The sequence below is a fragment of the Cynoglossus semilaevis genome, chromosome 8, assembly GCF_000523025.1.
Source record: "Cynoglossus semilaevis isolate Cse_v1.0 chromosome 8, Cse_v1.0, whole genome shotgun sequence".
NCBI lineage: Eukaryota > Metazoa > Chordata > Actinopteri > Pleuronectiformes > Cynoglossidae > Cynoglossus > Cynoglossus semilaevis.
The window spans coordinates 9,025,285-9,049,026 of NC_024314.1; the positions used below are offsets into that span (position 1 = coordinate 9,025,285).

At 40.4% G+C, this 23,742-nt stretch overlaps 5 protein-coding genes across 13 annotated transcripts in view; 3 read left to right on the top strand and 2 right to left on the bottom strand.

Moving 5' to 3' along the window:
- The window catches only part of LOC103381923 (probable histone deacetylase 1-B), a 388,477-nt gene that overhangs the window by 145,536 nt on the left and 219,199 nt on the right, over positions 1–23,742 (top strand). The window lies entirely within an intron of this gene.
- Positions 3,320–11,345, bottom strand: ascc1 (activating signal cointegrator 1 complex subunit 1). 5 transcript variants are annotated; one of them, XM_008314553.3, is made up of 10 exons: positions 11,094–11,345; positions 10,542–10,644; positions 10,316–10,413; positions 10,021–10,199; positions 9,727–9,860; positions 9,206–9,325; positions 8,996–9,120; positions 8,363–8,436; positions 8,003–8,131; positions 3,320–4,172 (listed from the first exon to the last, which is right to left on the bottom strand). In XM_008314553.3, exons 1-9 carry the CDS (start codon positions 11,206–11,208, stop codon positions 8,015–8,017), a joined length of 1,065 nt encoding a protein of 354 aa, XP_008312775.1. In that variant the 5' UTR covers positions 11,209–11,345; the 3' UTR covers positions 3,320–4,172; positions 8,003–8,014. The 5 variants fall into 5 exon arrangements, with proteins under 5 accessions (XP_008312775.1, XP_024913955.1, XP_024913956.1 ...); XM_025058187.1 differs by lacking the exon at positions 3,320–4,172 and adding an exon at positions 4,188–4,960; XM_025058188.1 differs by lacking the exon at positions 3,320–4,172 and adding an exon at positions 4,967–5,621.
- anapc16 (anaphase promoting complex subunit 16) lies at positions 11,362–13,387 on the top strand. Of its 2 annotated transcripts, XM_008314550.3 has the most exons (4): positions 11,362–11,452; positions 11,723–11,867; positions 12,627–12,701; positions 12,809–13,384. In XM_008314550.3, the coding sequence occupies exons 2-4, from the start codon at positions 11,726–11,728 to the stop codon at positions 12,916–12,918; spliced, it is 327 nt and encodes a 108-aa protein (XP_008312772.1). In that variant the 5' UTR covers positions 11,362–11,452; positions 11,723–11,725; the 3' UTR covers positions 12,919–13,384. The 2 variants fall into 2 exon arrangements, with proteins under 2 accessions (XP_008312772.1, XP_008312771.1); XM_008314549.2 differs by lacking the exon at positions 11,362–11,452 and having other exon boundaries at positions 11,670–11,867; positions 12,809–13,387.
- On the top strand, positions 15,283–17,073 carry ddit4 (DNA-damage-inducible transcript 4). Its single transcript, XM_008314548.3, has 3 exons — positions 15,283–15,443; positions 15,673–15,897; positions 16,012–17,073. Exons 2-3 carry the CDS (start codon positions 15,717–15,719, stop codon positions 16,509–16,511), a joined length of 681 nt encoding a protein of 226 aa, XP_008312770.1. The 5' UTR covers positions 15,283–15,443; positions 15,673–15,716; the 3' UTR covers positions 16,512–17,073.
- Positions 16,731–23,368, bottom strand: dnajb12b (DnaJ heat shock protein family (Hsp40) member B12b). Its single transcript, XM_017034154.2, has 10 exons — positions 23,175–23,368; positions 22,319–23,045; positions 21,074–21,251; positions 20,847–20,992; positions 20,569–20,742; positions 20,416–20,486; positions 20,160–20,269; positions 19,797–19,969; positions 19,567–19,709; positions 16,731–19,485 (listed from the first exon to the last, which is right to left on the bottom strand). Exons 2-9 carry the CDS (start codon positions 22,449–22,451, stop codon positions 19,588–19,590), a joined length of 1,107 nt encoding a protein of 368 aa, XP_016889643.1. The 5' UTR covers positions 22,452–23,045; positions 23,175–23,368; the 3' UTR covers positions 16,731–19,485; positions 19,567–19,587.

A 23,742-nucleotide genomic window follows, 5' to 3' on the forward strand; every position in this document is an offset into this window, starting at 1 on the left:
AAAACTGCAGGTTGACATGTTGATTGGGTGTAGAGTCAGGTCTACCTAGTTAAGATAACGAGGGGCTGCTCCGTCTTGCCTTTTTAAATTACACACCTTGTAATTAAACCTACAGAAAACTAGATTCCAAAAGCATTTCTTTGTCCTGATCAAGCTAATGTATATTTCACATAAATCAGGACAATACTAATATTTTAAATATAGTTTGGTTAAAAATGGCACTTTGTAAAAGACAGCTTTGTTCATTTCTCTGTTTATAGTAGCCAGTCCTGTCCCATCCTATTGGCTAATGCATGCTGGGCAGCAGTCTGTGTGTGGTAGATGCCAACAGACTTGACACAGTGATCTGGAAGGCAAGTGACAGTGAGAGAGAAGGATGCTGTCAGAGCTCAGACTACTGACAGACAGTGACTCTCATCCACTCCACTTTATGTGTTGGTCAGACACAGGAGAACCTTCAGTCCAAGGTACTAAGGTACAGCACAGAAATCATTCCTGCCTGGAGCCTTTAAACTCTTCAACTGCCCCGCCTAACAATCACTATTACTAAACTTAGTTATATAATAAGTAATAATAGTAGCTTTAATAATGGAGGTTATCAACACTGGTCAAGGCTGGTTTTGGACTGCACCCACTCTCACACTAGCATGCGAACAGTTGATGGTGCACCTACAGCCTTTACTCAGTGAGCAAACATCCAGCTTCAGTAAGCCAGGGCTGCAAGGACAGCTACATGCATTGTGGTGTCAGCCAACTGTGTACACCACTGGTTCATGAAGCTGAACGCGATGCGTTAATCGAGGAGTCATCATCAGTCATGTCATGCCAGGGATCAATGGTCTGGAGGACTAATAGCCGAGCAGCTGAAATAGGTCACTTAGAAACATTAAGAGGCTGCGCACTGTTTTGGCATCATTAGCTCAAAAGGATTGTTTTAGATCAGAGATGGTTCTTTCTGGATCTGGCCATAAGAGGAGACGTCTCCTCGGGGGGAATCATCCGTGTGCAAGAAAGGCAACAGCAGATAAAAAGTATGTTGATGAGATGAGGCATGCTCATTACGTCGGAGGAGATTTAAGGGGCCATGTAAATGAGTTTGGACCTTATATTGAACCACATCCACCTAACAGTCAACACACATTAGGACAAACCCAAATTAGGAGTCAGAGCCCATTATATCTGAGGTCGGTGCATTGACACTGAAACAATACAACAAAGAAATGTTTACAGATGAAAATGAAATGGTTGATGTTATTTGTATAATGCATTTTGTGCTGTTTATTGTACTGGGAGTTGGCTGTACATCACTGTGCAGTAACTCTATCTTCCTCTGGGAAATTCAGTTAAGAGCTGGAGTTTAGTTTCACTGTTGCCCAACTCTTTTTCTCCTTTGTCAAAATGTCTGAAGAAATCGCTTCAGAAATAAATAACTTAATAATTAATTTCGGAATGGTGAACTATTGTGATCCATCATTCCCAGGACCTTATCTACAGCTGCACTACCCTTCAGGAACACCCTTTGGTAGGAACACCTCTTCTCTTCCATTGTTATCAGAAATTAATGCAAAGTGAGCAGGAGCCTCTAAGGACCGGCAATCACATCACATCAAACCATTTTTTATCAGTCCAATACATATGGTCATTTTTGTTTTAGCAAAAAAAAGGTTGATGAGAATGAATTCTCCGTGTCCTTCAGTCTAAGAATAGCTCTTCCAGAGCGATGATTCTCAAGTGGTCAAGCCTCAAGACCTCATAGTCACAATCTAATTATGTCCTGAAGCTCTCCGTTTTATCAGTATGTAAGCTAGCGTGGTACGGAAAAAAATGGAAATGATCAGGGTTGGCATCTGAAATATTAAAATGTTGACCCCCTGAGACCCACTCTGTGTCACCACACACTATTTACAAAAACACATAACTCCTAACCACCTTTGACGTTGTTGTTAAATTCTATTTATAAATCAATGCAGACTCTGCTTAGAATCTTTTTTAAATTAACTGGTCAGCTGCAGTTTCCGTGCTTCAGTTCTGACGAACAACCTCAAAGGTCAAAGAGTCATGTTTGAACATCTCACAGTGCCTTGTTAGCATTCAGCTGCAGCGCTCACACTTTCATGAAGCCCCGACAGCCCGTCCACAGGCGGAGTCAGGTGGCAGAATGCCAAATTAGTTGTGCTCATGTTCATGTCTGAAAAATGCAGCAATATGAGTATGTTGCAACCAAATGAAAGTAAATATCAGTTCACAGCATTAAAGCTAACCTTAATTAATACTACAATTATTTTCCTATGTGTTTTGATGTGACGGAGAAAAACATACTGTGGTTCGCAGCAGCATCACTCTCCGCTGCGACAGAGATCTGATGGAAGAAAAAGAATCCAACACTAAGAACTGCACAGACGCTCCGCTTTGTTTTATACATTCATTCTGACACCGGGTTCACAGGAGGGGGTCGTTTTGTCAAGGCGATGAGCACCATGTCACGAGGCCCTGCTCATGCATCATTTTCAAGACACCAAAGCCGTGGGAGCGCTTTCAGTAAACATGCTGTTTATCATGAAAATGTGACAGATTTGAGGTCACGTTTTATTCACAACCTCAAGTTATGCAGCATATAATATACTACTAGACTTATGTTTCATAAACAAAGCCCTTTTTTCCTGGGCGTCTTTCACTCTCACTGCCAGAAATAGCCATTAGCTGTGTTTATAATCACTGCTCAGAATCAATGATATAGGACTTGCCTCAGAGGTGTGCAGAGCAGTGAGGTAAAGTCAAGCGTCTTAATCACTTAATCCTGATTCATGAGGCAAATTAGCAGCTTCAAAGTGGACTTTGCTTCACTTTAAACTTTCCTTCCCATCACTGTGCGTGCATTGATATTCAGGAATAATACCGAGTACATACACGGCTCCAACCGGTGTGTTTACTTATCAATCTTAGGCTGCAGAAGACTGTGTTTATTTGGAAAGGGATTAAGTGTCTGTCATCAGCTCCTCTCCAGGCAGATGCTGATTACATTTATATATCATGTTCACTGAACATAATCACTTTACACGAAAGGTGTTTGGTGGAGAAGGCTTCGTTTGAATAGCAACAACAAGCTGGCAACAACATTTGAACATCATCTTATCTTTACATATTTGCTGGGAACTGAGGTAAACACTGCATGTCCCTGTCGTGCCGCACAAACAGCCAACGACGTCCAACAGGAGACCCGCCTCTTATCAAGGATTTAAATTCTTGAAATGTTTTTTGTAGCAACTTTGTACATGTCACAAATGTCACTTTCGATGAAACAGAAAGACAACAGGCAACAGCAGGTAAATGTTTTTATTCAAATGATGGAATTATTCATTCGGAATTATTAATTGTTGAGCATCTTGATGGTAGCTTCTAGATCACGTTGACAGTTGCTTTCAAATGTTGAGTAAGGCTGTTGTCCTCACCAACTTCCATCCATCTGCAGTCCCTCACAATCCATTTGGTAAAAGTGTTAGTCAGTTTGTCTGCCATAGACTTACTAACTGTTATGCACTACGTGAAAGTGGTTGGACGCAAAGCTGTCTTCTGACCTGAAGGTGGAGCCTTCACAAACGCATGCTGGATGTTGAGATGGTTTCAAGCTTGAGGTGCGTTGTCCAAACTGAAAACTCTTCCCACAGCGTGTATAAATAACACTGCATGTATTGAATGTGTACTACAGTAGAGCAATGATGGATGAATGGACAACATTTGAATCTGATGACTACCACATTATTTGGATATCTGTGATATGTACTGTATGTAAATGGGATGCTGCTCTGAACACTGAGTTTAGTAGGCTCAAAGCCGCCCCAGTGTGGTGCTGTGATGCTGTCTCATGGCCTGGACTACACATAATATTTTAAAGTCTGTAATTCAACATCAAACTTCAGCACCAAACCACTGACAAAGAGGAAAAATGGATGGAAAATAGAGAATAAAGTACCACAGGATTTCCATGGATCGTCGTTCATGCTGAATCCTTAGATGCCCGGTCGATGGTGCTGGTGCCCAGGTGCTAAGAAAACAACGCAATTACACTTAACGAGGAGTCCATTCATCTTTATGTTCCAACGGTGCCTCGCTGTCAGCCGAGACACGCTTCATCAGTCAACAGCCTCTGCTCTGCGGCCATGTTCATCGATGACCTGCAAGAGATAATTATGACAAATATTTGTTCTTTTAACCATCTTAAGGAGGCAATGATGATTGGATATCAAAAGAAGCTTCTTCGAGGCAGTTCATTTTATGTATTCATGGATCTCATGATGCTAGTACAGACAAAAAAACAAACAAATTTCTTCTCTGTCTCTGCGTCACACCAAGTCAATGTAGGTCATGTGAGAGATGGAGCAGAGCCGTGTCAGACGTTTGGCTTCAGGTCGCTGTGGAAATGAAAATTACAATGGACGCAATTAAGTTGTTTCATGGGAGATGACTCTGTTTTTTTTTGTCTTTAAGTTTCCTGTCCAAAAAACACCTTAAACCAAACACGGCGACTGCGTCACTTGATCCGGCTCATACATGTCATTGGCAGCTATTGTCAAAAACAAACCACATTTGGTTCGCAATGCAATGAAGTCACGAAAAGGTCTCACATCCATAAATTTCACATCCGGAAAAAACCCTCTAAGCCAAAAAATTGGCGTGCAAACTAGATGTCAGTATAAAGTAGTCTGAAAACCCAAACCCAGACAGAAAAAAAAAACATGAAACTTATTCTGAATGTCGAGGAGAGAGCACAAACCACAAAGGGACATACAGGATAATCTTTAATGACTTACAGCTGTGACTTGAGCTGCTAGAAATGTGTATAGCTTTAATTTAATAGGATTCAAACTGGGTCACATGCCTATTAAAAGTGCAGAGTTCTTCAGTAGCAGCATGACAGCAGGTCTCCAGGACTGGAGTGGCTGTGTTTGCTCCGCAGGCAGCCCTGGTAGAGACAGCAACGTCGTTTTCAATCGGATGTACACAATAGGCAGGCGATGGTAAACACAGTGTAATGCTGACATGCTAAGTCTCAGCTGGTTATTTATTTATAGCGTAGCATGGATTCATGAAGCTAATAGTAAACTGGGTAAAGACACTGGCATTCTTGAGGTTCAGTTTCTTGTTACCCCATCGAGTGCAGGTGAGACAAACGGCATCTCTGAATGACTGCCTTCTGTTCAAACACACTTGCAGCTGGCCTCCCGGCATGACAGCCTCCAGCAGTAACTGGACGTGGGCAGCTGCATGCGGTCTGCAGACTCGGCACTCTGAATGATAAAGAGCTGCTCCGAACATCAGCTGTCTCCTCCTTGAAGATGCACATCAGACATTTCAGGATCTTCAGCCCAGTCTGTCCATCAAGGTCCAATTCTCATTAACTTACAGAGTGATCAGTGCGAGATTTAAACGGAAGTGACACACAGCAGCTGACTCACAGTCGACGTAGAAGATAATAAATAAATAAATAAATAATCAAAGGGAGTGCTCCATCATTCTTCACTGCTAATGATGTCTAATTTCAAAGGTTGGTTGTTGTTTTTTGTCTTAGTTTTCTTAGCCTGTCAGAGGAAGACGTGACACGTAAAGTCCTTGTTTGCACCAAACTTGAGGTGGGAAGAAACAGAGAGATTTTTGATAGTTTCATGCAGACGCCTTCATTATTTTGCTGTGGAATTTGGTTTTTATATTACGATGCAAACACAACATGCAATACATCACAATGTACCATAGTCATAGCCACACTGACTAAAGGCATTCTTTTTTAAGTCAGTGTTAAGCAGAATTGCATGATGGGTAATGGCTGTTGACTTCAGATACAGCACTATTTCATTTCACTATTGCTCAGACAAACTAATATTCACTTTCTGAATCAGATGTCAATTAGTGGTCCACTAAAAACCTAAATTTGAGAAGCTCATCAATTGGAACGTCGTATAGAACCAATCGGCACGTTCCACTATTTTCTACAATTTCCTGATTATTTTATTAATAAAATAATCAGGAAATTGTGCAGTAAAAAAAGAACATCAAGACATCACTTGAGGAGAAATATTCTGAACAAACCACAGAAAAAGCACAGACTGTTTTATTAAGATTCAGTGTTTGTAAAGCAAGACTTTCTGCAGTAAGAGAATCAAAATATAATTATAGAGAAGACTGGACACAAGGAACACAGCATGTGTGCCTGAAAACATCCCCACAAGGATAAAGCACCAGTACTATTTTTTCCAAAGTCACACACACAGGGCTATTTGTATTTGAATAAACACACAGCGTCTTTTATACATTTATATCTCCTGACAAATGAATTCTGTTTTCTGCATCTGAGCCTGTCTGGGAAAAGACCTATGTTCCTCCACACATGTTTTTAGCGGGGTCATTAGGGAGGACATCTGTCCAATGTGTCCTTGATCATGTCCCTGTCACAGGAAACAACGAGGCATACGGTTGCGGTGAATTCCATTACTGTCAACGTCTCTCTCACGCCCTGTATTTCTGCTCTCATGACCAATAGTAAAAGAGATCTGCGGCGCCTCTACTGTGTCAGACACCTGAGAGTGGCGTTAAGCTGGATGTGTACCGCTGACCCACTAACAAGCATGCTCTCAGGAGACAGGGAGTGGGGTAATTAGGCCCTCTTTTCTGGGTCTGAACAGATACATCTTTGGCCCAGGCAGTTCAACAGTCAATGCCTGAATGGCTCCACTGGCTGGCTGGCCATTATCTGAAGACCAAATTTGCATGTCCCCAGTCTTAATGGTGTCTGGTGGCAAGATTCCAGGAGTGCGGGAGAGAAAAAAGGAGGGGGGAAAAAAACTCCATGGCAGTGCTGAAACAGAAGGGTGGACAGCACAAGATGGCACTGCTGACAAACAAAATGCACCCTCAGTTTCCATCAGTGTAACTTTTGGCCACTCTGCAGTGGCCCTGCTGCATGCCAAACAGAGAGGATGAGCAGCTGAGGGGGAGTAGGCAGGGGGCAAGAGGACAAACTCTGTGTCCAGTGACTGCATTCAATTAGGATTCTGAAAAGACAGGGACACGGCTGGAGGTTCGTGCAGGGGGATGTGTGTGTGAATTTGTGTGGACAATTTTACACATACATGAAAATGCTATATAAAAGGAGAAAGGTTAAAACAACATGACCCCCTCCATGTAAACGGAGTGCTCCGCATTTTGAAAGCTCAGTATGACAAAGCACCATCTGATCATCGCAGTATAAAACAGTATTTTCAAGGATTAGCACCACCAAACGAATATCTTTTAAGCAGGTTTTTCTGCTTTTTCAGGGGTTTGTTCAAAATACTCCTCCTTGAAACAAGGATAATGTCACAGTAAATTTGATCACTTCCCAAAACAAAATGTACTAATAAAAAATAATATATATTCTTTCTGTGACATCCAAATGACAGTTGGACTTATACAGTTATTTAACTTCACTTTAACAAATACTAATTAAAGAAGAACACAAAATGACTCCTTTTATGTGGATTCAGTTGATATCCTTCTGTGTGGAGTTATGCTCTCCCTGTGGCGTCACCCCTTGTCCTCAGATGCACTGGTTATGACCAAAGTCTTGAAAAATAAATGTTGGGTTAAGTACAGGCTCTGAATTATCCATAGAAGGTGTCAGGTCTGTGGAAATCAGTTTAAGCTGCCACCGGCTGTTCACCACACTGTCTACCATATGATACGTGCTTTCAAACAAATGGACAAATGAACGACTGCCTGAGAATGTCCTTCACATACTGTATTTCCAAATAAAACTATTTTTAAATCTGAATACAAAGCCGTGAAAGCAGCCATGTATTTAATTAAAAGTTGAACTATGCCAATTATATGGAAGTTGTACTCAAGGCAGGGCCTTAGAGTACAGAAGAACTCTTATAAACAAATTACACTGCTGCCACCTAATGGACAACACGGGTCAAACATTTACTTACCGTACATACATGTAATGTTTTTTTGGATGACAATTTCCTACCTGTCCGTGAGCTCAGGAAAAGCAGATGCTTCCTGCAGAGCTGTAGTAGCCTGTACAGTCTGTGGAATATCTCTGGGACAGAAGGACTGAGTTCAGCTCAAACTCTCCAAAAGGATAGGCAGCAAATTTCTGTGATCACAACAAAACAGATGTGTTTAGAGCAGATTTATCATATGATTATTTTATATTAACCCTGAGAGTCATCTGATAAAACACAACATTTTAATGGATAGACAGTCCTAGTTAAAATATCACCAGGGTAGAAAAAATATACTCTGACAGACACTGCACCACACATAAGGAAAGAGTTATCAGCTAGAAGTAATGAACGACACTAACACAAACTAAATTTGCTACAACCTTTAATATGTTCCTGGCATCAAACGCTTCTCTTTCATTCAAGGTTTGTCTTCTTTGGCCTCCTGTGTCTTCAGCTAGAGAAGAAAACATGCCTGTTAACAAAAAATGTCACATCCTGATCAAATAAACATGCTGATTCGGATGAGGTTTAATAGTTAAAGACCAAGGTCAGCTGAGGTACTGACAGTAGCTAGTGTTAAAAAAAATCAGATTTGACCACATGCAGGTAAACAAGGTCAGTTGTGACCCTGCTCCTCCCTTGTTTTCTGTCTGTTGGTTTCCTCTTTAGAACTAATTGAGGACTGGGTCTGGACCTGATCCATGACCAAAATGAATGAAATCATTGTCAGAGTACTAAGAAAATACGCAGACTGGTACATGTAGACAGAGCAGGGGCCAAGCAGAGGGCAATCTGCCACTGTTGGACATTGTCTCTGCAGTGGCTGACCGTTCATCTCTGCCGTCACAGCAGACTACCTCCGAGCCAAAAGACGACAACAGGACATCAGCAAATAGGTTCAGGGCAGGAGAAGTGACTGATGCAATAACGGCCGGATGATAACAAGCCACACGATCAGATGCTGTTTTTCTGTTTCTGCAGATTAGCATCTCGTGGTTGCTCTGTGTTGTTACCTGTTGAGTCCTTTCTGAACAGCGTGTTCATCACAGTGCCATGTAGCTTCACTTTGTCCCACTCTCTGACCATGAGACCTGCAGAGACAAAGTGCTCCACCAGCCGATCTGCTATTACCTGTAAACTTGAAATTACGACCAGATTAATAGATTGCAGCAAATGCCTTTTTTTTATTGATTTAATTCTTCCAAGATCTGACTTCTACTTACTTGTCAGACCCATCTGTCACATTGACTTTAGCGTACAGGACATCCACCATGGCTGGGTCATCATTCATATACTCTATACCCCTTACTTCCAAAGGCAAAGGTTTGCCTTCTGTGATGTCCCTGTTGATAGACAACAAAAACTCTTCAATATGCTGTCTTCATACAACACTTGTTAATCAGTGCAATACCTCTGTGGTAAACTGCATTTTTACAATTGTCAGAAAATTCCTCAGTCTGTGTCTACTGTTTACACAGGACTTGATTTTAATGTCTAACAAATAAGGACCCAATGTACATGACATACACTACTGGGTCTGGCTTAAAAATATTGTGTCTTTCCTTTTTTAGATAATTCTAATAAAAGGGCATTCCGCCCAGACCAGGCTGAAGTTGCAAGTTATATTTTTTATTACAATAAAGTTGTACATTTCAGGTAAAATACAGCATAAGAAATTCAGAAGATCCCCACCTGAGGAAGAAATTATAAAAAATATAATATAGGAAATTCAGAAGATCCCCACCTGAGGAACATCTGACACTCTTGAAGGTGCTCATATGCTTTTCTCACTTCCATTTCGTTTAAAAGAGATAAGGTCCCGATTGTCAGGTGAAGCTTTGCAGGGTTTTGAAAGATGCTCTCATCTACTCCATTATCCTACATGTGAATTCATAACAAATAGTTAGCATCAATTACAACTACTACTACTGTGCTTTTATTAAAAGTTATACATAGACATTTTTTTAAAGACAAATAAACATTTTGACTGTCAAATTATCAGCTGTAATAAGCTGTAAAATAAGTTTGGACAATCTACCTGTGAACACTGAAGTAGCACATCATCTTTAAATCTCAGGAATCCTTCTTGAATTTTGGGATCATTCAGAGGAAATGACAGGAAATGCGTAAAGGGTTGCTTTCTGCGGAAGCTGTCAACAAGTACTTCAACTCGTGTGACAGCAGATAAGACTGCAGCTTTGTGAGATCCTGTAATAACTGTGAGGAGTTCAGGAAAAGGTTTAAGCAACAGTAGTTTCGCTTATGTGCACACATGCTGTACTGCTGTAATTTAAACAAGAAGAGTTGGACAATAAGATAGAAATTACACTGACCAATCTGCCCTTCCACTCCCTGTTTGGGTATGTTAATAGATGTTTTTGTATCCGTCTCCAACCGTTTGCGTGTCTCTCCCTTTTTCCCAATGATATATCTGTAGAAAAACCAAAAACAATCCTTACCACTTCATTGTGTTTGGTTGCAGGGTTAAAAAGATATATATTTATATATATATATATATATATATAAAGAAAGAAACAACATAAATATTGAACATCTCACTTGTAAAGGACACTTGGCACATCAATGGCACAGCGGTATCCTTTATCAGTCTGCTCAATGAGGTGAGTGTCACAGGTTTCATCTTCTGCAATATCTGCAATACCTGTTGAGATCAACATGTCGAATTGCGTATATTTATATCTACCATTAAAACAAAGTATTCCTTCAAGAGTAGAAATAGATAACCACAATTCATTTTATTCCAACTCTTCTCTGCAAAAGTCCCTGCGTATGCAATATTGACTGATTTATTTCTATTAATGGTGGAAATCATAAATATATCAGTTTTTCTAAATCTTAAACTTTTTCACGTCATAAAATCAAATATAATTTGTTCTGGGTAATGGGGAGAGGATATCACAAAATATCCAGATATAAGCTACATTAAACAAGATTTAATTTAAGTTGAACTGTATTTATAAAAAAAAAATAAAATAAGCGGCCATCGCTTAATGTAAAGTATACACACACGAAGTTTATTTACGTTGTAAAGTTGACGGACTGCACTAAGTTTATTTGGCGTTTGAATAGTTGCTGTGAGGACCGACTAACCTGGAGCGTCCATGTAGGAGAAGTCCTCTTCGTCCTCATACTGTTCTTCTTTTATAATATTTCTTCTATAAATTCTTCCATTTATATTGATTAAAGATGGCCGTAAAACATCCATGATATCTAGTTGACAGTGTCGGTAAAGCAAAACTGCTACTGAGAAAGTAATGCTGCTACTTTTGCTAAACGGTATGTTAGCCTTTTCTTCTTTGGAATTTGTATTTGTAATTCACATATTTGCAGTTATCGTATCGCCACCTGCTGGAACAATTCTACAGCGCATTCTAATATTATTGTTGCAACAAAATAACTGATTCTGTCGTAAACTTCAGTCGTAAAGCGTTTCAATTGTCGTTAACAGGGTAAGAACTCCACTAATCATAATAGTGATTACGTCACACATTTAACCCCAGCGCGTGTTCACAATAACATCTTGTTTAATTCATACTTGTTAAACATTATTTGTGCAGAAAATGCTTTTTTACAGTAACCTGATATTTTAAATTTGATTAATGCTAGCTGGTTAGGAAGGCTAGTTTTGCTAGCCACCCTGTATCGTTAGCTTGTCAGTTGAGTAAGCGTGCTGGTTCAGTAAGGCTCGACTGCTTTTTAACGTCTTAACGATTTTAAAGGCGATGGCAGCGTCTTCTTCATCGTCTTCTGCCGGAGGTGTGAGCGGCAGCTCAGTGACTGGCTCTGGATTTAGTGCTTCAGAGCTCATCCCACCAAGGAAAGTCCTGTATACTTACCCTAAAGGCGCAGGTGAAATGATGGAAGGTAAGACTGTATATATCATTATATATACACGCTTTTCTTGTTTGTTGAGCCATTAGTTACCAGGAAACAAGTTACTTGTAAACTCATGACTCGAAATATTGAAATCCCAATGCTCTTCGTCAGAATTGTACTTTTATTTCATCCATTAAATGACTGGGGTTACGACTGGGATCCGTTTTTAGCTTATGATTAATAGTTTTGAATAACCCCAAATATAACTTAGCTTTGGCATTGGTTTGCACCCAATAGCAGCTGTGCATTGAATTATATGAATATCCAATCAAATCACTAATCAGTAACACTGTTGAAATATAGTCAAACATCTTTTGGCATTCGGTTAAATAATGGCCAAAAACGTACATGTTAAATATTTTATTATTTTTATTTTCACTTGTTAGACAATAATAAAAAAAACCTTAAATCTACATGTAAACTAAAGGTCCAGTCCAAATTTCTGACCAAATGACTCTGTCAATCAATTACTCTGATTAATACAATTGGTTTGGCAGCAAAGCACAGCAAAGTAAACATGAACAAACAAACAAACATATAATAAAAATATCTGTGGTGGTGCTAAAGCGCTCACACAGCTCCTCTGTGTTTTATAGTTTTTCTGATACTACACTATATTTAAACTATGAATGGCCCTTTTACATGAGGTTGCAGTTGCACAACATCTAAACTAAACCTGACTGAGGTTTTAGTTACTAAATACACTTGTTACATTTTATACCTTAACTGCCGTGTTTTCTCTCTCAGATGGCTCGGACAGATTTTTATGCGAGTCTGTTTTTAGCTACCAAGTGGCCTCCACCTTGAAGCAGGTTAAACATGGTAAGCCAACAACTGTAAATGCAGGGTTTGCACAAAAATGCATTTGCTTTGTGCAGTGAAGGCAATAGAACTGATTCAGTGCCTGTGTTTTTGTTGTTTTCTTCCAGATCAGCAAGTGTCTCGAATGGAGAAATTGGCAAGTTTAGTGGAGGAGCTGGAAGCAGATGAGTGGCGTTACAAACCGATTGAACAACTGTTAGGATTTACGCCGTCATAAGTCAAAATGAACAAATGCCATTATGTCATTATAAGTTGTTTTTTTTTATGTTTTTTTTAAGCTTGCCCCAGTATTTTTAAGTCTAATGCAGTACATTTTTTCTTCTGCTTGTAAGTTTGGAAACATTTTTAAATTTACTCTGTTTCATTTTGTCTAAGCCAATAAAGAGTCTAACAGTCCAACCTTCTCTGTGGCCTCTGGCAAAAAAAAAATGTACAAAAGCAACAGATCCGTTTTAGAGAGGTGTTTTTCCACGTTGCAGCTCTGTAACTTTTACATCTAAAAACCTCAAGTGTGCTTAAGCTGTACTCTGAGTGTATTTTAATCATCAGCCCTTGGGGAAAACAAAGTTTGCAATCCTCCAATTTGTGTGTTTAATGGATTGTTTTTTTAAATTTGTTTTCACTCTGCTGTTCGTTTGTATAACATTGTAAAAAGACGAATAAATCGAATCTCTTCACGCACAGCCTGTATCTGAGTCGGTCTTTGTCTTTTTAAATGAATGGACCGCAGCCCAAAACGAATGGATGAGAATGTTTCTGTGTCACGTCCCTGTTGAGCGTTGACGTGCAGGACTTGCTGTTTTGCTGCCTAAGTGAGTGTGTTTTTAAACAGACGAGGGGCGGGGACGAACAGTATGTCCTGTTCAGTCCGAATGTCTCAGGGCAGAAATAAGACAAGCCTCCAGCTGCAGCTTAAAATTTCTTTATGGCAGAACTCCCAACACAAGGGATCACTTTACAGCACACGGTGTAAGATTTACCTTCTGCGACTGCTTTTGTGTGTGGCTGCAGATGCTTGTATCCACAGAACCTTTGTATGTGTAACAAAGGGAGTGTTTTTTTCACCCCCTCACCACAGCTCTGTGACATTGAATTCATAACAACCCCCAGAACATACTGTGCCTGCACATGTTTACGTCTTTTCAGTTCCTCCCTGGCTGGGTGTATGGCCCGTCCCACTCACGTGTTGCGACGCAGCTGATATCTGGCAGCTGGCCAAAAAAGTTTCCTGAGCCAACACTGTACATGTGTTGCAAATACGTCCTGCACACGTAAACAACAGCAGTTTCTACCCTTTGGCGCTAAGTACTTCATGCTTTTCCCTAGGATTATGAACTATTTATATGTTTGCTCTTCCATTTGTGTAACTCTGTCACTGTGTGGGTTTTTAATGGAAACATTTATGCAAAAAAGCTGAGAATTACTGTTATGCAGTACAGAAGTTCAGAACGTATGATGTTAAATGCTAGCCTCAATTTTACTGAAAACAGTTTAGGTGCAATTTTGTAGTAATTTGCAGTAATTGTTTTTAATTGTATAAAAACATTTTATGTTGCAGTATGTTTGTGGACAGATTTGAGTATAAGGTATAAACAACATACATCCTACCAACCCAGGTTTTGTAGCTTTCTTGATTCTGCACAGGGAATCTTTGTTAGTGTGGGGATACAATGAGGGGTAAAATATGACAATATGAATTTCAATTATTTATTTATATATTTTGGTGCAATCTTGTTTTGCAGTATTTTGGAGATGTGTGATTAGATTTGAGGAACAGACTTTGCTACAGATTTGTTTTAATTTATTTTTTGGTAGTGTGAAAAAGAAAAAGATAAAAAAATCATAAAAATACATTTTTCACAGTTAATGTGACCATTGCTTTGGTGCAAAACAAAAGAAAGTGTAGTAGTTAAATATTTTCTGGTCAGTTTTGGTGCATTGCATGTATTTTGCAATAACATGGGACAATGCAGCATAAAATACGTAATTAATTAATTAAATTTATAATAATTAATTAAATAATCAATGTTTTTTTTGTTGTTTTGATCATTATTCCTTTGTTGAACTATATGCATGTCATGCAACACATGCCTGCGGTTTAAAAACGTTTCATTAAATTCCTGTCCTGTCACCTGCGTCGTTTTCCTCTCACTGTGTGTTTGTGCTCATCTTATCTTTGTGTGCTAGAATGAAATAAATGATGTAATGGTTGGGCAAAACAAGTGACGTAATGTTGCACTGTCTGCAGCACTGAACCAGCTCAGTACGGACCTTTGCATGGAGCTATTCACTGCTGCAGCATAAAAATGTGCGTGAAAATATACATGTCAAAAATATATCGTAACATGTTTTTGTGAAAAAAAAATTGAACAAAAGAATCACTTTAACGGTCCCTGCAAGTCCAGGCAAGTCTCTGTACATTTCCATAACACTGCGCTCTGCTGTTCAGCCCCCGCTGCCCCTCCCCTTGTTTGTCCTTCTCTGCTGGCATGTTACCAGGCAGGATACAGGTCAGTTGGCGTGCCTCCGTTTTTGATTGGTTTAGTGGGGAGGCAGGGGGTGTGACTAACCGAGTCCCTATATAAGCATTGTTGCAGGACAGACTTCTGTGCCTGGCAGCTGGTAGAAGAACGGAGGAGACGTGTACTACAGAAGCTCTCTGCATTTGTAGAAGACAATAAGCGTTGAATTAAACGATCAATGCCATTGAAAGACTTCGTCAAGGCTTTTGCAGAATAAGCTGTAAGTACGCTGTCATAAATATTGCACTTTGCATGTTTTTGTCTGTTAATCTGGACCTATAGAAAAACGTCCAGTTGTTTTCTTTGGAAGTTGTTAACAGCAAAGTCGTGCATTACATGGCATTTAAGTAGCTTTAAATTTAACGCATATTATAATTTATCTATTGAAGCGAATCTCAGTTGCAGTATTTGAGTTTGAGTGCTAATCTATTGTTCTTCATTCCACATAGAAAGCAGCACCACAGGGGAAAGAATAGCAGCTAAGAGGACAACTATGCCTACTCTTTCTGCATCAACTGATGCCGTCGTCCCACCTCCATCTCCAGTGGACAAGAGTCCCAGAAGACTGTCCTGGAGCAAGCTGGTGCAGCGGCTGACGGATTTCAGCACATCTGCGAACAGCAGCATAGATTTGGGGTACAACAGCGACAGTGGGAGTGATCTCTCTGACTCAGGTTAGAAAAGCCGCAAACACATCTTAGAATGTTCAAATTCAAAGTCGGTGTGTATCTTTCCAACACTACAGTAGAGCCCAGTTTGTAACCATTTTTTTTTTCTTTCTATCACAGGGTCCGACACCTCGAATGACCTGACTCCCTCTTACGAGGACCTCTTTCACGATCCAATGGAGGAGCTGATCCTGAAGGACGTGGTGGAGCTAATTGCAAACAGTTTACGAGAAGCCAAAGACGCAGACTGCGCCTTGCGGTGCAGCAAACTGCTCATCCCGGAGAAACTTCTGGAGAACATCGGACAGGAGCTCCTCCACCTGGCAGCCAGCGAGCCCTGTGGACTTAGGGGGGCTCTCATCGACCTGTGCGTAGAGCAAGATATGGTCTGTGAGAGCATAGGGCAGCTATCTGTGGACCCCTACCTGGTGCCCACCTTTCAGCTGACTCTGGTGTTGAGGCTGGAGTCTGGGGGCCTGTGGCCCAAAATCCAAGGACTTTTTAGCTCCAAGTCTCCCTCCGCTCCAGTAGTGAGACAGGCCATCAAACTGAGCACTGGTTTTCGTGTGATCAAGAAAAAACTGTATTGTTCTGAAGATCTCCTTATTGAAGAATGTTGAACGACATGGGGGACTGAACGAGCTGACCGAGTCTAATAGAAGGGTCTTATTACAGTTACTGTACGACTGATGGTACCTGAGGAGTCCACATGTTGGCTGTAGTTATTGGTTTACATCGGTTTAAGTTCATTGCACCTGAAGGAGGCGCCGCTCATCGATGACATTCCATCTTGTTTTTAATGTTATTTTGTAATCACCATGCTTTAAAGAGTTACTAGCATTTGTGCAGGTATATTGATGTATACCTTGGTTTCTGTGGAAACTACACATTGGCAGCTAGAGATAAGTTTATAGTCGTTGTGCTTCTTTTTACATTTTTTTTTGTATTACCTGACAATTTACTCCCAAATAACAATTTTTTTGTCGAGCAGACTGTGAGGGATCTGAGTGACTGAGACGAAGGCTGACGCATACAGAAGGCCTCTGTAGAAGAGCTTGATATCATGTATGTGTGTAGACCTGCTTTCAACTTTATTTATTTGATATTCAAATACTCATTTTGACATAACATTGCACTGATTTTTGTACTTTCATGATCACAAATAAATTATTTTTGTAAGAATCAAGTCTTCTGTCAGTTTGTACCATTACAATGATTCGTATGTTGTAAAGTTGCTGCACAAAAATACGGAAAAATGTTTTTAAGTAGTATGACAGTATGAAACAAGTCATTCAATCAAGAGGTGGAAAGTGAAAATAAGTCGTCACGTCACAGAGCTAGATCAGCTGATGGGCACGTAAGCGCTTTGTGACTCACATGAGAGTGACAAAGAAAAAGTGTGGAATTAGCCAACACGAAACTGCAAGTCATTTAAAAAATAAATAAGTGAAACAGCAGTCCCATCCAGATGAGCACACATGCACTGACTAACTCCTGACACAGCAGTCGCTGCTGAGCACATGCCGCACGTCTGCCAGAATGTGAACGTGCGCAGAGCCATGTTTCCTGTTCCCAATCTGGGTCAGCAGAGGCGGCCGGCAGTTTTCACAGTGCCAAATGTGCTGACTGAGGTTTTGTTTCCACATTCTGCCTCACAGAAAATGAATCACGTCCAACGCGTTTATGCATTCCAGATTTATTTTCTCTCAGCAGTAAAAATATGATGGAAAGGGGAGTTTGCAAGTACTGGGTTTGTTCCTTTTTGACAAACAATAAAAATAATAAAACAACTCCAAATGTGCAACAGATGAGAGCCTCACATGAAGAGTTACAGCCCGTCACAGCCCCCACTTTGTGAGTAGGAATATCTCTCCTGGCCTTTTATGATGAGGTCCCTGGGTCAGGCTATGTAATACTACCTCTGATGACATTAAAGGGGAAAAATGTAGTAAAAAATGTAGGAAAGGGGCACATCCTGAATAATCTTTTAGAGAATTTCTCTCCCTCTCTCTCACACACACACTCACACACATACAGCAGAATTCCAATGTCTTCATCTGACAAACCACAGACAAGACTGTTTTTTCATCAGAGGTTTCACATTTCTCCTGCAAAGTTTCCCACAGTGCATGTGAAGTAGTACAAGCACGTTCGCCCTCATCTCCATTTATTTGATTGCAGATGAAAATGGAAGCATGGGTGTCTAATAGACCACTACATGAATAACATACGTACCATATCTAACCAGGCTAAGCTCTGCTCTACTGCACGACTTCCGTCACTGTCATGGCTTTTTGAGTTTACTGCCAAAAAAAGCACAGATGTTTTCCAAACCCGTATCTCCTCGGGGAGGAGGAGGAAAAGTCAAGACGTGGCTTTTTCTTATGCTCAAATATACCGGAGGAATATTCTGTGATACTTCAGGGTTTTTTTAATGTTAAAGGGTTAGTTCAGGTGTGTCAAGTGTGGGTTCTACTGTGTCACACAATGTCAAATACAAGAATACAAGTTCTTAGTCACTCACAATACGCAAGTTCAGATGAAAAATCACATTAGCCATTTGTTAGCTGTTTGCCCTAGATCAGCATCTTACATCATGTGTCATTAGTATAATTTCAGTATATGTATTCCGTTGTTAGCTTACTTACATGACCTACATCAGAAACTGCAGCCAGGCTGGAGCTAATCATCCTGAAACACACCTGGAGTTAAATTAGAGTATCAAAATAACCTACTTCTGCGCAGCCAGAAGAGGGCGTACTACTTTACATGAGTTTTCTATCTGCATACTTATTTATGTCATTTTTCCACCCTTGTTTTTAATGCTGCATCTTCTTATTTTTGGCTGCTGTGTGTGTGAAACTGTGTGTGCTGCAGTGCTGTTTCTGGACTGTGGGAGAAAACCAGGAAATCCAGAAACATAAGCATGGGGACAATGTACGAATTCCTTCCAGAAGGAACATCAGTAGCCGATGAAGATCGAACTGTTCGTTCTTGCTGTAACAACAGAAAGACATTTCCATATCTCAACAGGCTAAAAACAGTGTTTTTTTGGTGTTGCAGACTATTTTAGTTTCAGAAATGAAAAAAAAAACCCTCAATCTTCTGATACTGCAGATGTAAGCAGGTAATTGCTAGCCACCTTATTTGCCAGAGAGTGAGTGTCTGAGTCTTTGAATTCAACACCTAAACCATGAGTCATCCAACTATATCTGTTGGATGACCAACATTTTGGGGGGGCTGGACACGCAAATAAAATAAAATATTAACCACATTTTTGTCTAAGAGTATTATTTGATGTTTATTTTGTAATCCAGTCTCCGGCCAGATTGACAGATTGGTTCGGGTGGCCGGATTCGACCCACGGGCCACCAGTTGACAATCACTGACCTAAACTATCTTTTATACATCAAAAAACGTATATTTTCCCTCTGACCTTATATTTAACCGTTACACAGCAAAAACCCCATTGTTTGATCCAGCGTGTGTGGTTGCTGCAGGTCAGTGCTGGTTGGTTTGTGTTGCTTGTTGTCGTCTTCATCCGTCGATTATTAAAGCTCATTTATGTACAGCCAATAATGTGTTATTAGAAACCTGCAGAGAAAAAAGATGGAGGAGAATTAAATCGATGGAGGAAAAAATAAAATGTTCACAGAGTTTTAATTAAACACTTGCTTTTTAACCGTGGCAGCAGCATCAGCCGTGTAGTGAGGCTGTGATCTCGGACAGCTTAGCGCAGCTTGGTGTTCGAGCCCTCTGTGCTCTTTGGTACAGATCACTGTCTCCAAAATATCGAGCCCTGTACAGCATTCCCTCTTCTGAAGGAAAAAAAACATGTTGACGTATATAGATATAGATCCAAAAAACCCATCTTCAAATCATTAACCCAGGGGTGGAGAACCTACTCTGCTGTTTCTCTTTCCAGCAGTTGTTGCGAAGGTTGGAAATGTAATCGTCTTCCACAGCTCGCTCCAAATTCTTCAGGTCCATTCCAGTGAAATCTTTGGAGAACTGCTCTCCTACGTAATATGGCACCTTCAGTTTCTCTGTCAGCCTCTTCTGTGTGTAACCTGCTGACCTACACGGGGATAAGGAAGTGTTTCCAAGACATAGAGAAACAGACGAACTGGACCTTAGCTTACTTTTGTTAATTAACCACCTTCAAACAAATCTGCGTTTGATTTTGTGCAGAATTTCCAAATAAGTTTGTTATGTTATATAGGTAAATTCTCTTAGATGTGGTTTCAGAGGTCAGGGATCACACTTACGGCCTGAAGCTGAGGCTGTAGGGGGGGCTGTTGACCATGATCTGACTGAGAGCAGATACAATAACCAGGATGAGGATGGGCATAACCTGAACGAAGAGAGCAAGACCTCCCTGCAAGGAAAGCATCAAAGGCAGATATAGAAAAAAAATCTTGAGACAAAGGAAGTGCTTGGTGTTTAAACTAACGTCTCCCTCTGCTGTTTAACAACTGCATTACATCACATCTGCTGCACACCTGCAAGTATCACCACACTTACATCTCCCTGTCTCTCTCTCCTCTCTCGCCTTGGATGACGTACCCGTCCATTAGTATACACATGAGCGTTACCTGGGGAAATGCAGCACAGGTTTTAACCGATTAAACTCATTAACACCATTGGGTACAAAGATGTAAATAAGTAGTCACTCACTTGATGGGTATCCGCCTCCAAAGAACATATTAAAGAGGTCTTCGGGTGAAATATCTGGCTCAAAGTTCCTATCACTGGGGCTTTGTCGTGACGGGTGTTTCCTCTCTTCTTCACACTGGTCATACTGCCTTCTTTTGTTAACGTTGCTCAGAACGGCATATGCATTACCAATGGCTGTTGGAAACACACAAGTACCAGTCAAATTTCATAAAAAAAATATATATATATATTTGGCCTAACAGCAACATTAGCACTTAGAAACAAAAAAATGTGTATACCTTTAAATGCTTCCGTGGCACCTGGTGCATGATTCTTGTCAGGGTGGAATTTTAAAGCGAGTTTTCTATACGATCTTTTCAGCTCATCCTCAGAGGCGTCCTTCTGCACGCTGAGAATTTCATAGAAGTCTTTACATTGCTTTACTCTGTGTAAAAAAAACACATTAAACAGGTGTAAATCTCCACATAGAGTCTTTTAAACACAGACTGACATGAGTCACTCGTACCTTCTCACAGCCTCCACTTGTTCTGATGAATAGGATTTAGCTGCCTCCGTGGGCTTTTCCTCAGGTTTGGCCTCCTCGCTAACAGGCTGCCGCTGTCGAAGCCCAGCACTTCCATTGAACGCTGAGTGGTTTCCTTGACTGGGTGTGAATCCATTCTTTTCTATTAGGTCCAGCAGCACTAAAACCATAATGGAACATACAGTTGATGCACAAGGAAGAAGTGACTCCAGTGGTTTTTCTTTCTTTTTTTCAACTCATCAAAAACAGATTAGTCATAAATTATTATCGGGTTAAAACGTTTATTCGATTTATTGAGCTAATAAAGATGGTCATTGTGATTCAAATAAAATACAGCTGTCAGCTTCAAACCAGAGCAGGATTATTAGCTGTAATCCCACTAAGATCAAACATGTTTTTACGAGACCCAAGGCATTTAGAAACAAATGTTGGTCTAAGATCAGACCTTAATGTGTAGCTTTACCATTGTCATTGCACCCATTTGAAGTGTAACATAAAGTTACAGACATTCATTGACCCTCTGGTTCAATAGTTCTATTTAACATGCCCCACAAATATTTCCTTCTGTGTTTTCCCTATTTTTATGTCAACACTCAGTTTCTGTTACAATGAATGTCCCACTGACACAGTTTTAGTAAGGGTTGAGATAATTGTCACTATTTGTGTCCCAAAAACTTGGAAGAACAATACAGACTATACAGAGGTGGGTGCTCTTTAATTAGACCATCTAGGCTGCAGTGCACCTCAGGGTCAACTTGGCAGCTGGTGGACACGAACCTACAACCCAAGTCCGCTTCCTTAACCAGTAAGCCACCAGTGCCAGTTAGGATTAGAAGTATAATGGATGGATTAAGTTAGAGTCTAATGTTAGAACTATACTATTCGAGTGTCTGTCTGCGATGGGAGAATGACATTCTGTCACTTACGTTTAGCTTTCTTACAGAAAAACAGCTGATAGGTGAATGACGTCATGGACCTCTCACTATATTGACAAAAATAAAAGTATTTTCCTAAGCAATAAGTTACCGAAAATGCAGTTAAAGTGTATGTATTTCGACCATACTGGAGTTGCTAGTATGGCAGATTCAGCTACTGAGGGTGTAACGGCCTGGTGTACAGGCGTCTGCAGCATAGCACGTCCTGGATGCAGGTGATGCAGCTCTAAGCGATGAGGATGCTGACCACCTACCCTCTGCAGCGTCCTCGGGGACGGCCATTTTAACTTACCCTTGGCCTTCTCTGTGGGGAACAGTCTCTGCGCTTTCTCCAGGAACCTCTGCGCCTTCTCTGGCTGTTCATTCTTCAACGCTGCAGTTGCAATATCAATGCAGCGCTCCGCCTCGTCCCTGTTTACCTCCATTGCAGCAGCGGCAGCAGCTGTGGCTAACTGGACCAGAACCAAATACAACCTTCTCCTGGTGCCGTCATGGGGATGCTACAGTGAATGATTCCGATGATTCCGACACGAATTTAACTGCTGTGAGAGCGTTACTGCTGCTGTTTTCTGGAGGTTTTCGAGATAGGTTAGCACTGCGTGCTTTACATAGGTCCAGCGCAGGCTTCCTGCGCCACCTCATTTCTCCGTTAGATGGAGCCAAATCGTCGGTTTTTTAATGCACGTTTTGTGCACTAGTACTTGCGTCAGTGGTTCATTTTAATGGTATGTCTGAAAACAATACCCAGAAACAATAATTAGAATCAGACGCAATATATTATGATTGACATTTTATATGTCCTTGTGACGTTTTGTTTCTGTACAACATTCAGGAAAACTATGGGTGAAAAAGGGACAAAGCAAAAAGAAGAAGAAGATGGCTGAAAAACATAGTAAATAAATCTAAATATTGATCAATAAAGGTGTTGTGGTTGTTTCCTTTCCTTTCTTTCTTTCTTGCGGGAGATGTTTACAAGTGGAAAATACACCCAGTAGGTGGCATTGTGCATCTAAAGCCATCTGCAAAAAGAAAAAGGAAAGTAGGTGAAAGGGCAGGGTTACAGTAGCTTCCATTAGATCATAGGAGGAAACAATTGTAAGCTATGTACATCTCATTTACATCTCATTTAGCTCTATAACAACTCACACCATTCTCCAGAACTCTGGTGTATTTTCTGGGTGTTACTGACTGCCACAATGGTTGTCAGTTACAGTCATTTGTCTGTTTTCATCTGGGTCTTTCTTATTGCCTGCCTGACACATACAAACAGACAGAAATCACACAGGTGTTTCTGATATCAGTTACTGATTACAATCAAAGAGGTGCACTGCACTCAGAACCTAATGGAAGTCCTAATGGAAGTTCTGTGGTCTTTCTGTTTCTGGCAACGCATTCACATTCAATCAAAGGAAAATAGAAAAAAATGAATAAATAAACACAACGACACAAGAAAGGAGTGTTGTATTTGTTTCCAATTTTTATATGATTCTATAATGAAACACCAGAAAAAGTGATTACATGTGTCATAAAGACAATAAAGACAAAGGGTGTATAATTAGGAGCCAGAAGAAAATAGCAGAACGTTGGGTGGTTGGTGTCAGTACATTCAAAAGGAGAAAAACCATACCACGTAAATGCAACTCAGGTTCGAAAAAAAAAACAAAGCAGGTTCGCTACTATACATTACTGTATAAGGACTCTTTTTTTTTTAGAGAA

Bases quoted from the DNA above. Each gene is read 5' to 3' on its own strand.
- ascc1 (XM_008314553.3), bottom strand. From the start codon at position 11,208: ATGGATGTTTTACGGCCATCTTTAATCAATATAAATGGAAGAATTTAT. The intron at 10,645-11,093 runs GTTAGTCGGTCC...TGATCTCAACAG, and splicing joins CTCCTACATGGACGCTCCAG to GTATTGCAGATATTGCAGAA. The intron at 9,861-10,020 runs GTAGATTGTCCA...ATTCACATGTAG, and splicing joins TGCTACTTCAGTGTTCACAG to GATAATGGAGTAGATGAGAG.
- anapc16 (XM_008314550.3), top strand. From the start codon at position 11,726: ATGGCAGCGTCTTCTTCATCGTCTTCTGCCGGAGGTGTGAGCGGCAGC. The intron at 11,868-12,626 runs GTAAGACTGTAT...TTTCTCTCTCAG, and splicing joins CGCAGGTGAAATGATGGAAG to ATGGCTCGGACAGATTTTTA. The intron at 12,702-12,808 runs GTAAGCCAACAA...GTTTTCTTCCAG, and splicing joins CTTGAAGCAGGTTAAACATG to ATCAGCAAGTGTCTCGAATG.
- ddit4 (XM_008314548.3), top strand. From the start codon at position 15,717: ATGCCTACTCTTTCTGCATCAACTGATGCCGTCGTCCCACCTCCATCT. The intron at 15,898-16,011 runs GTTAGAAAAGCC...TTTCTATCACAG, and splicing joins GAGTGATCTCTCTGACTCAG to GGTCCGACACCTCGAATGAC.
- dnajb12b (XM_017034154.2), bottom strand. From the start codon at position 22,451: ATGGAGGTAAACAGGGACGAGGCGGAGCGCTGCATTGATATTGCAACT. The intron at 20,993-21,073 runs GTACGAGTGACT...TTTTTTACACAG, and splicing joins CAAGTGGAGGCTGTGAGAAG to AGTAAAGCAATGTAAAGACT. The intron at 20,487-20,568 runs GTGAGTGACTAC...GCATTTCCCCAG, and splicing joins TGGAGGCGGATACCCATCAA to GTAACGCTCATGTGTATACT.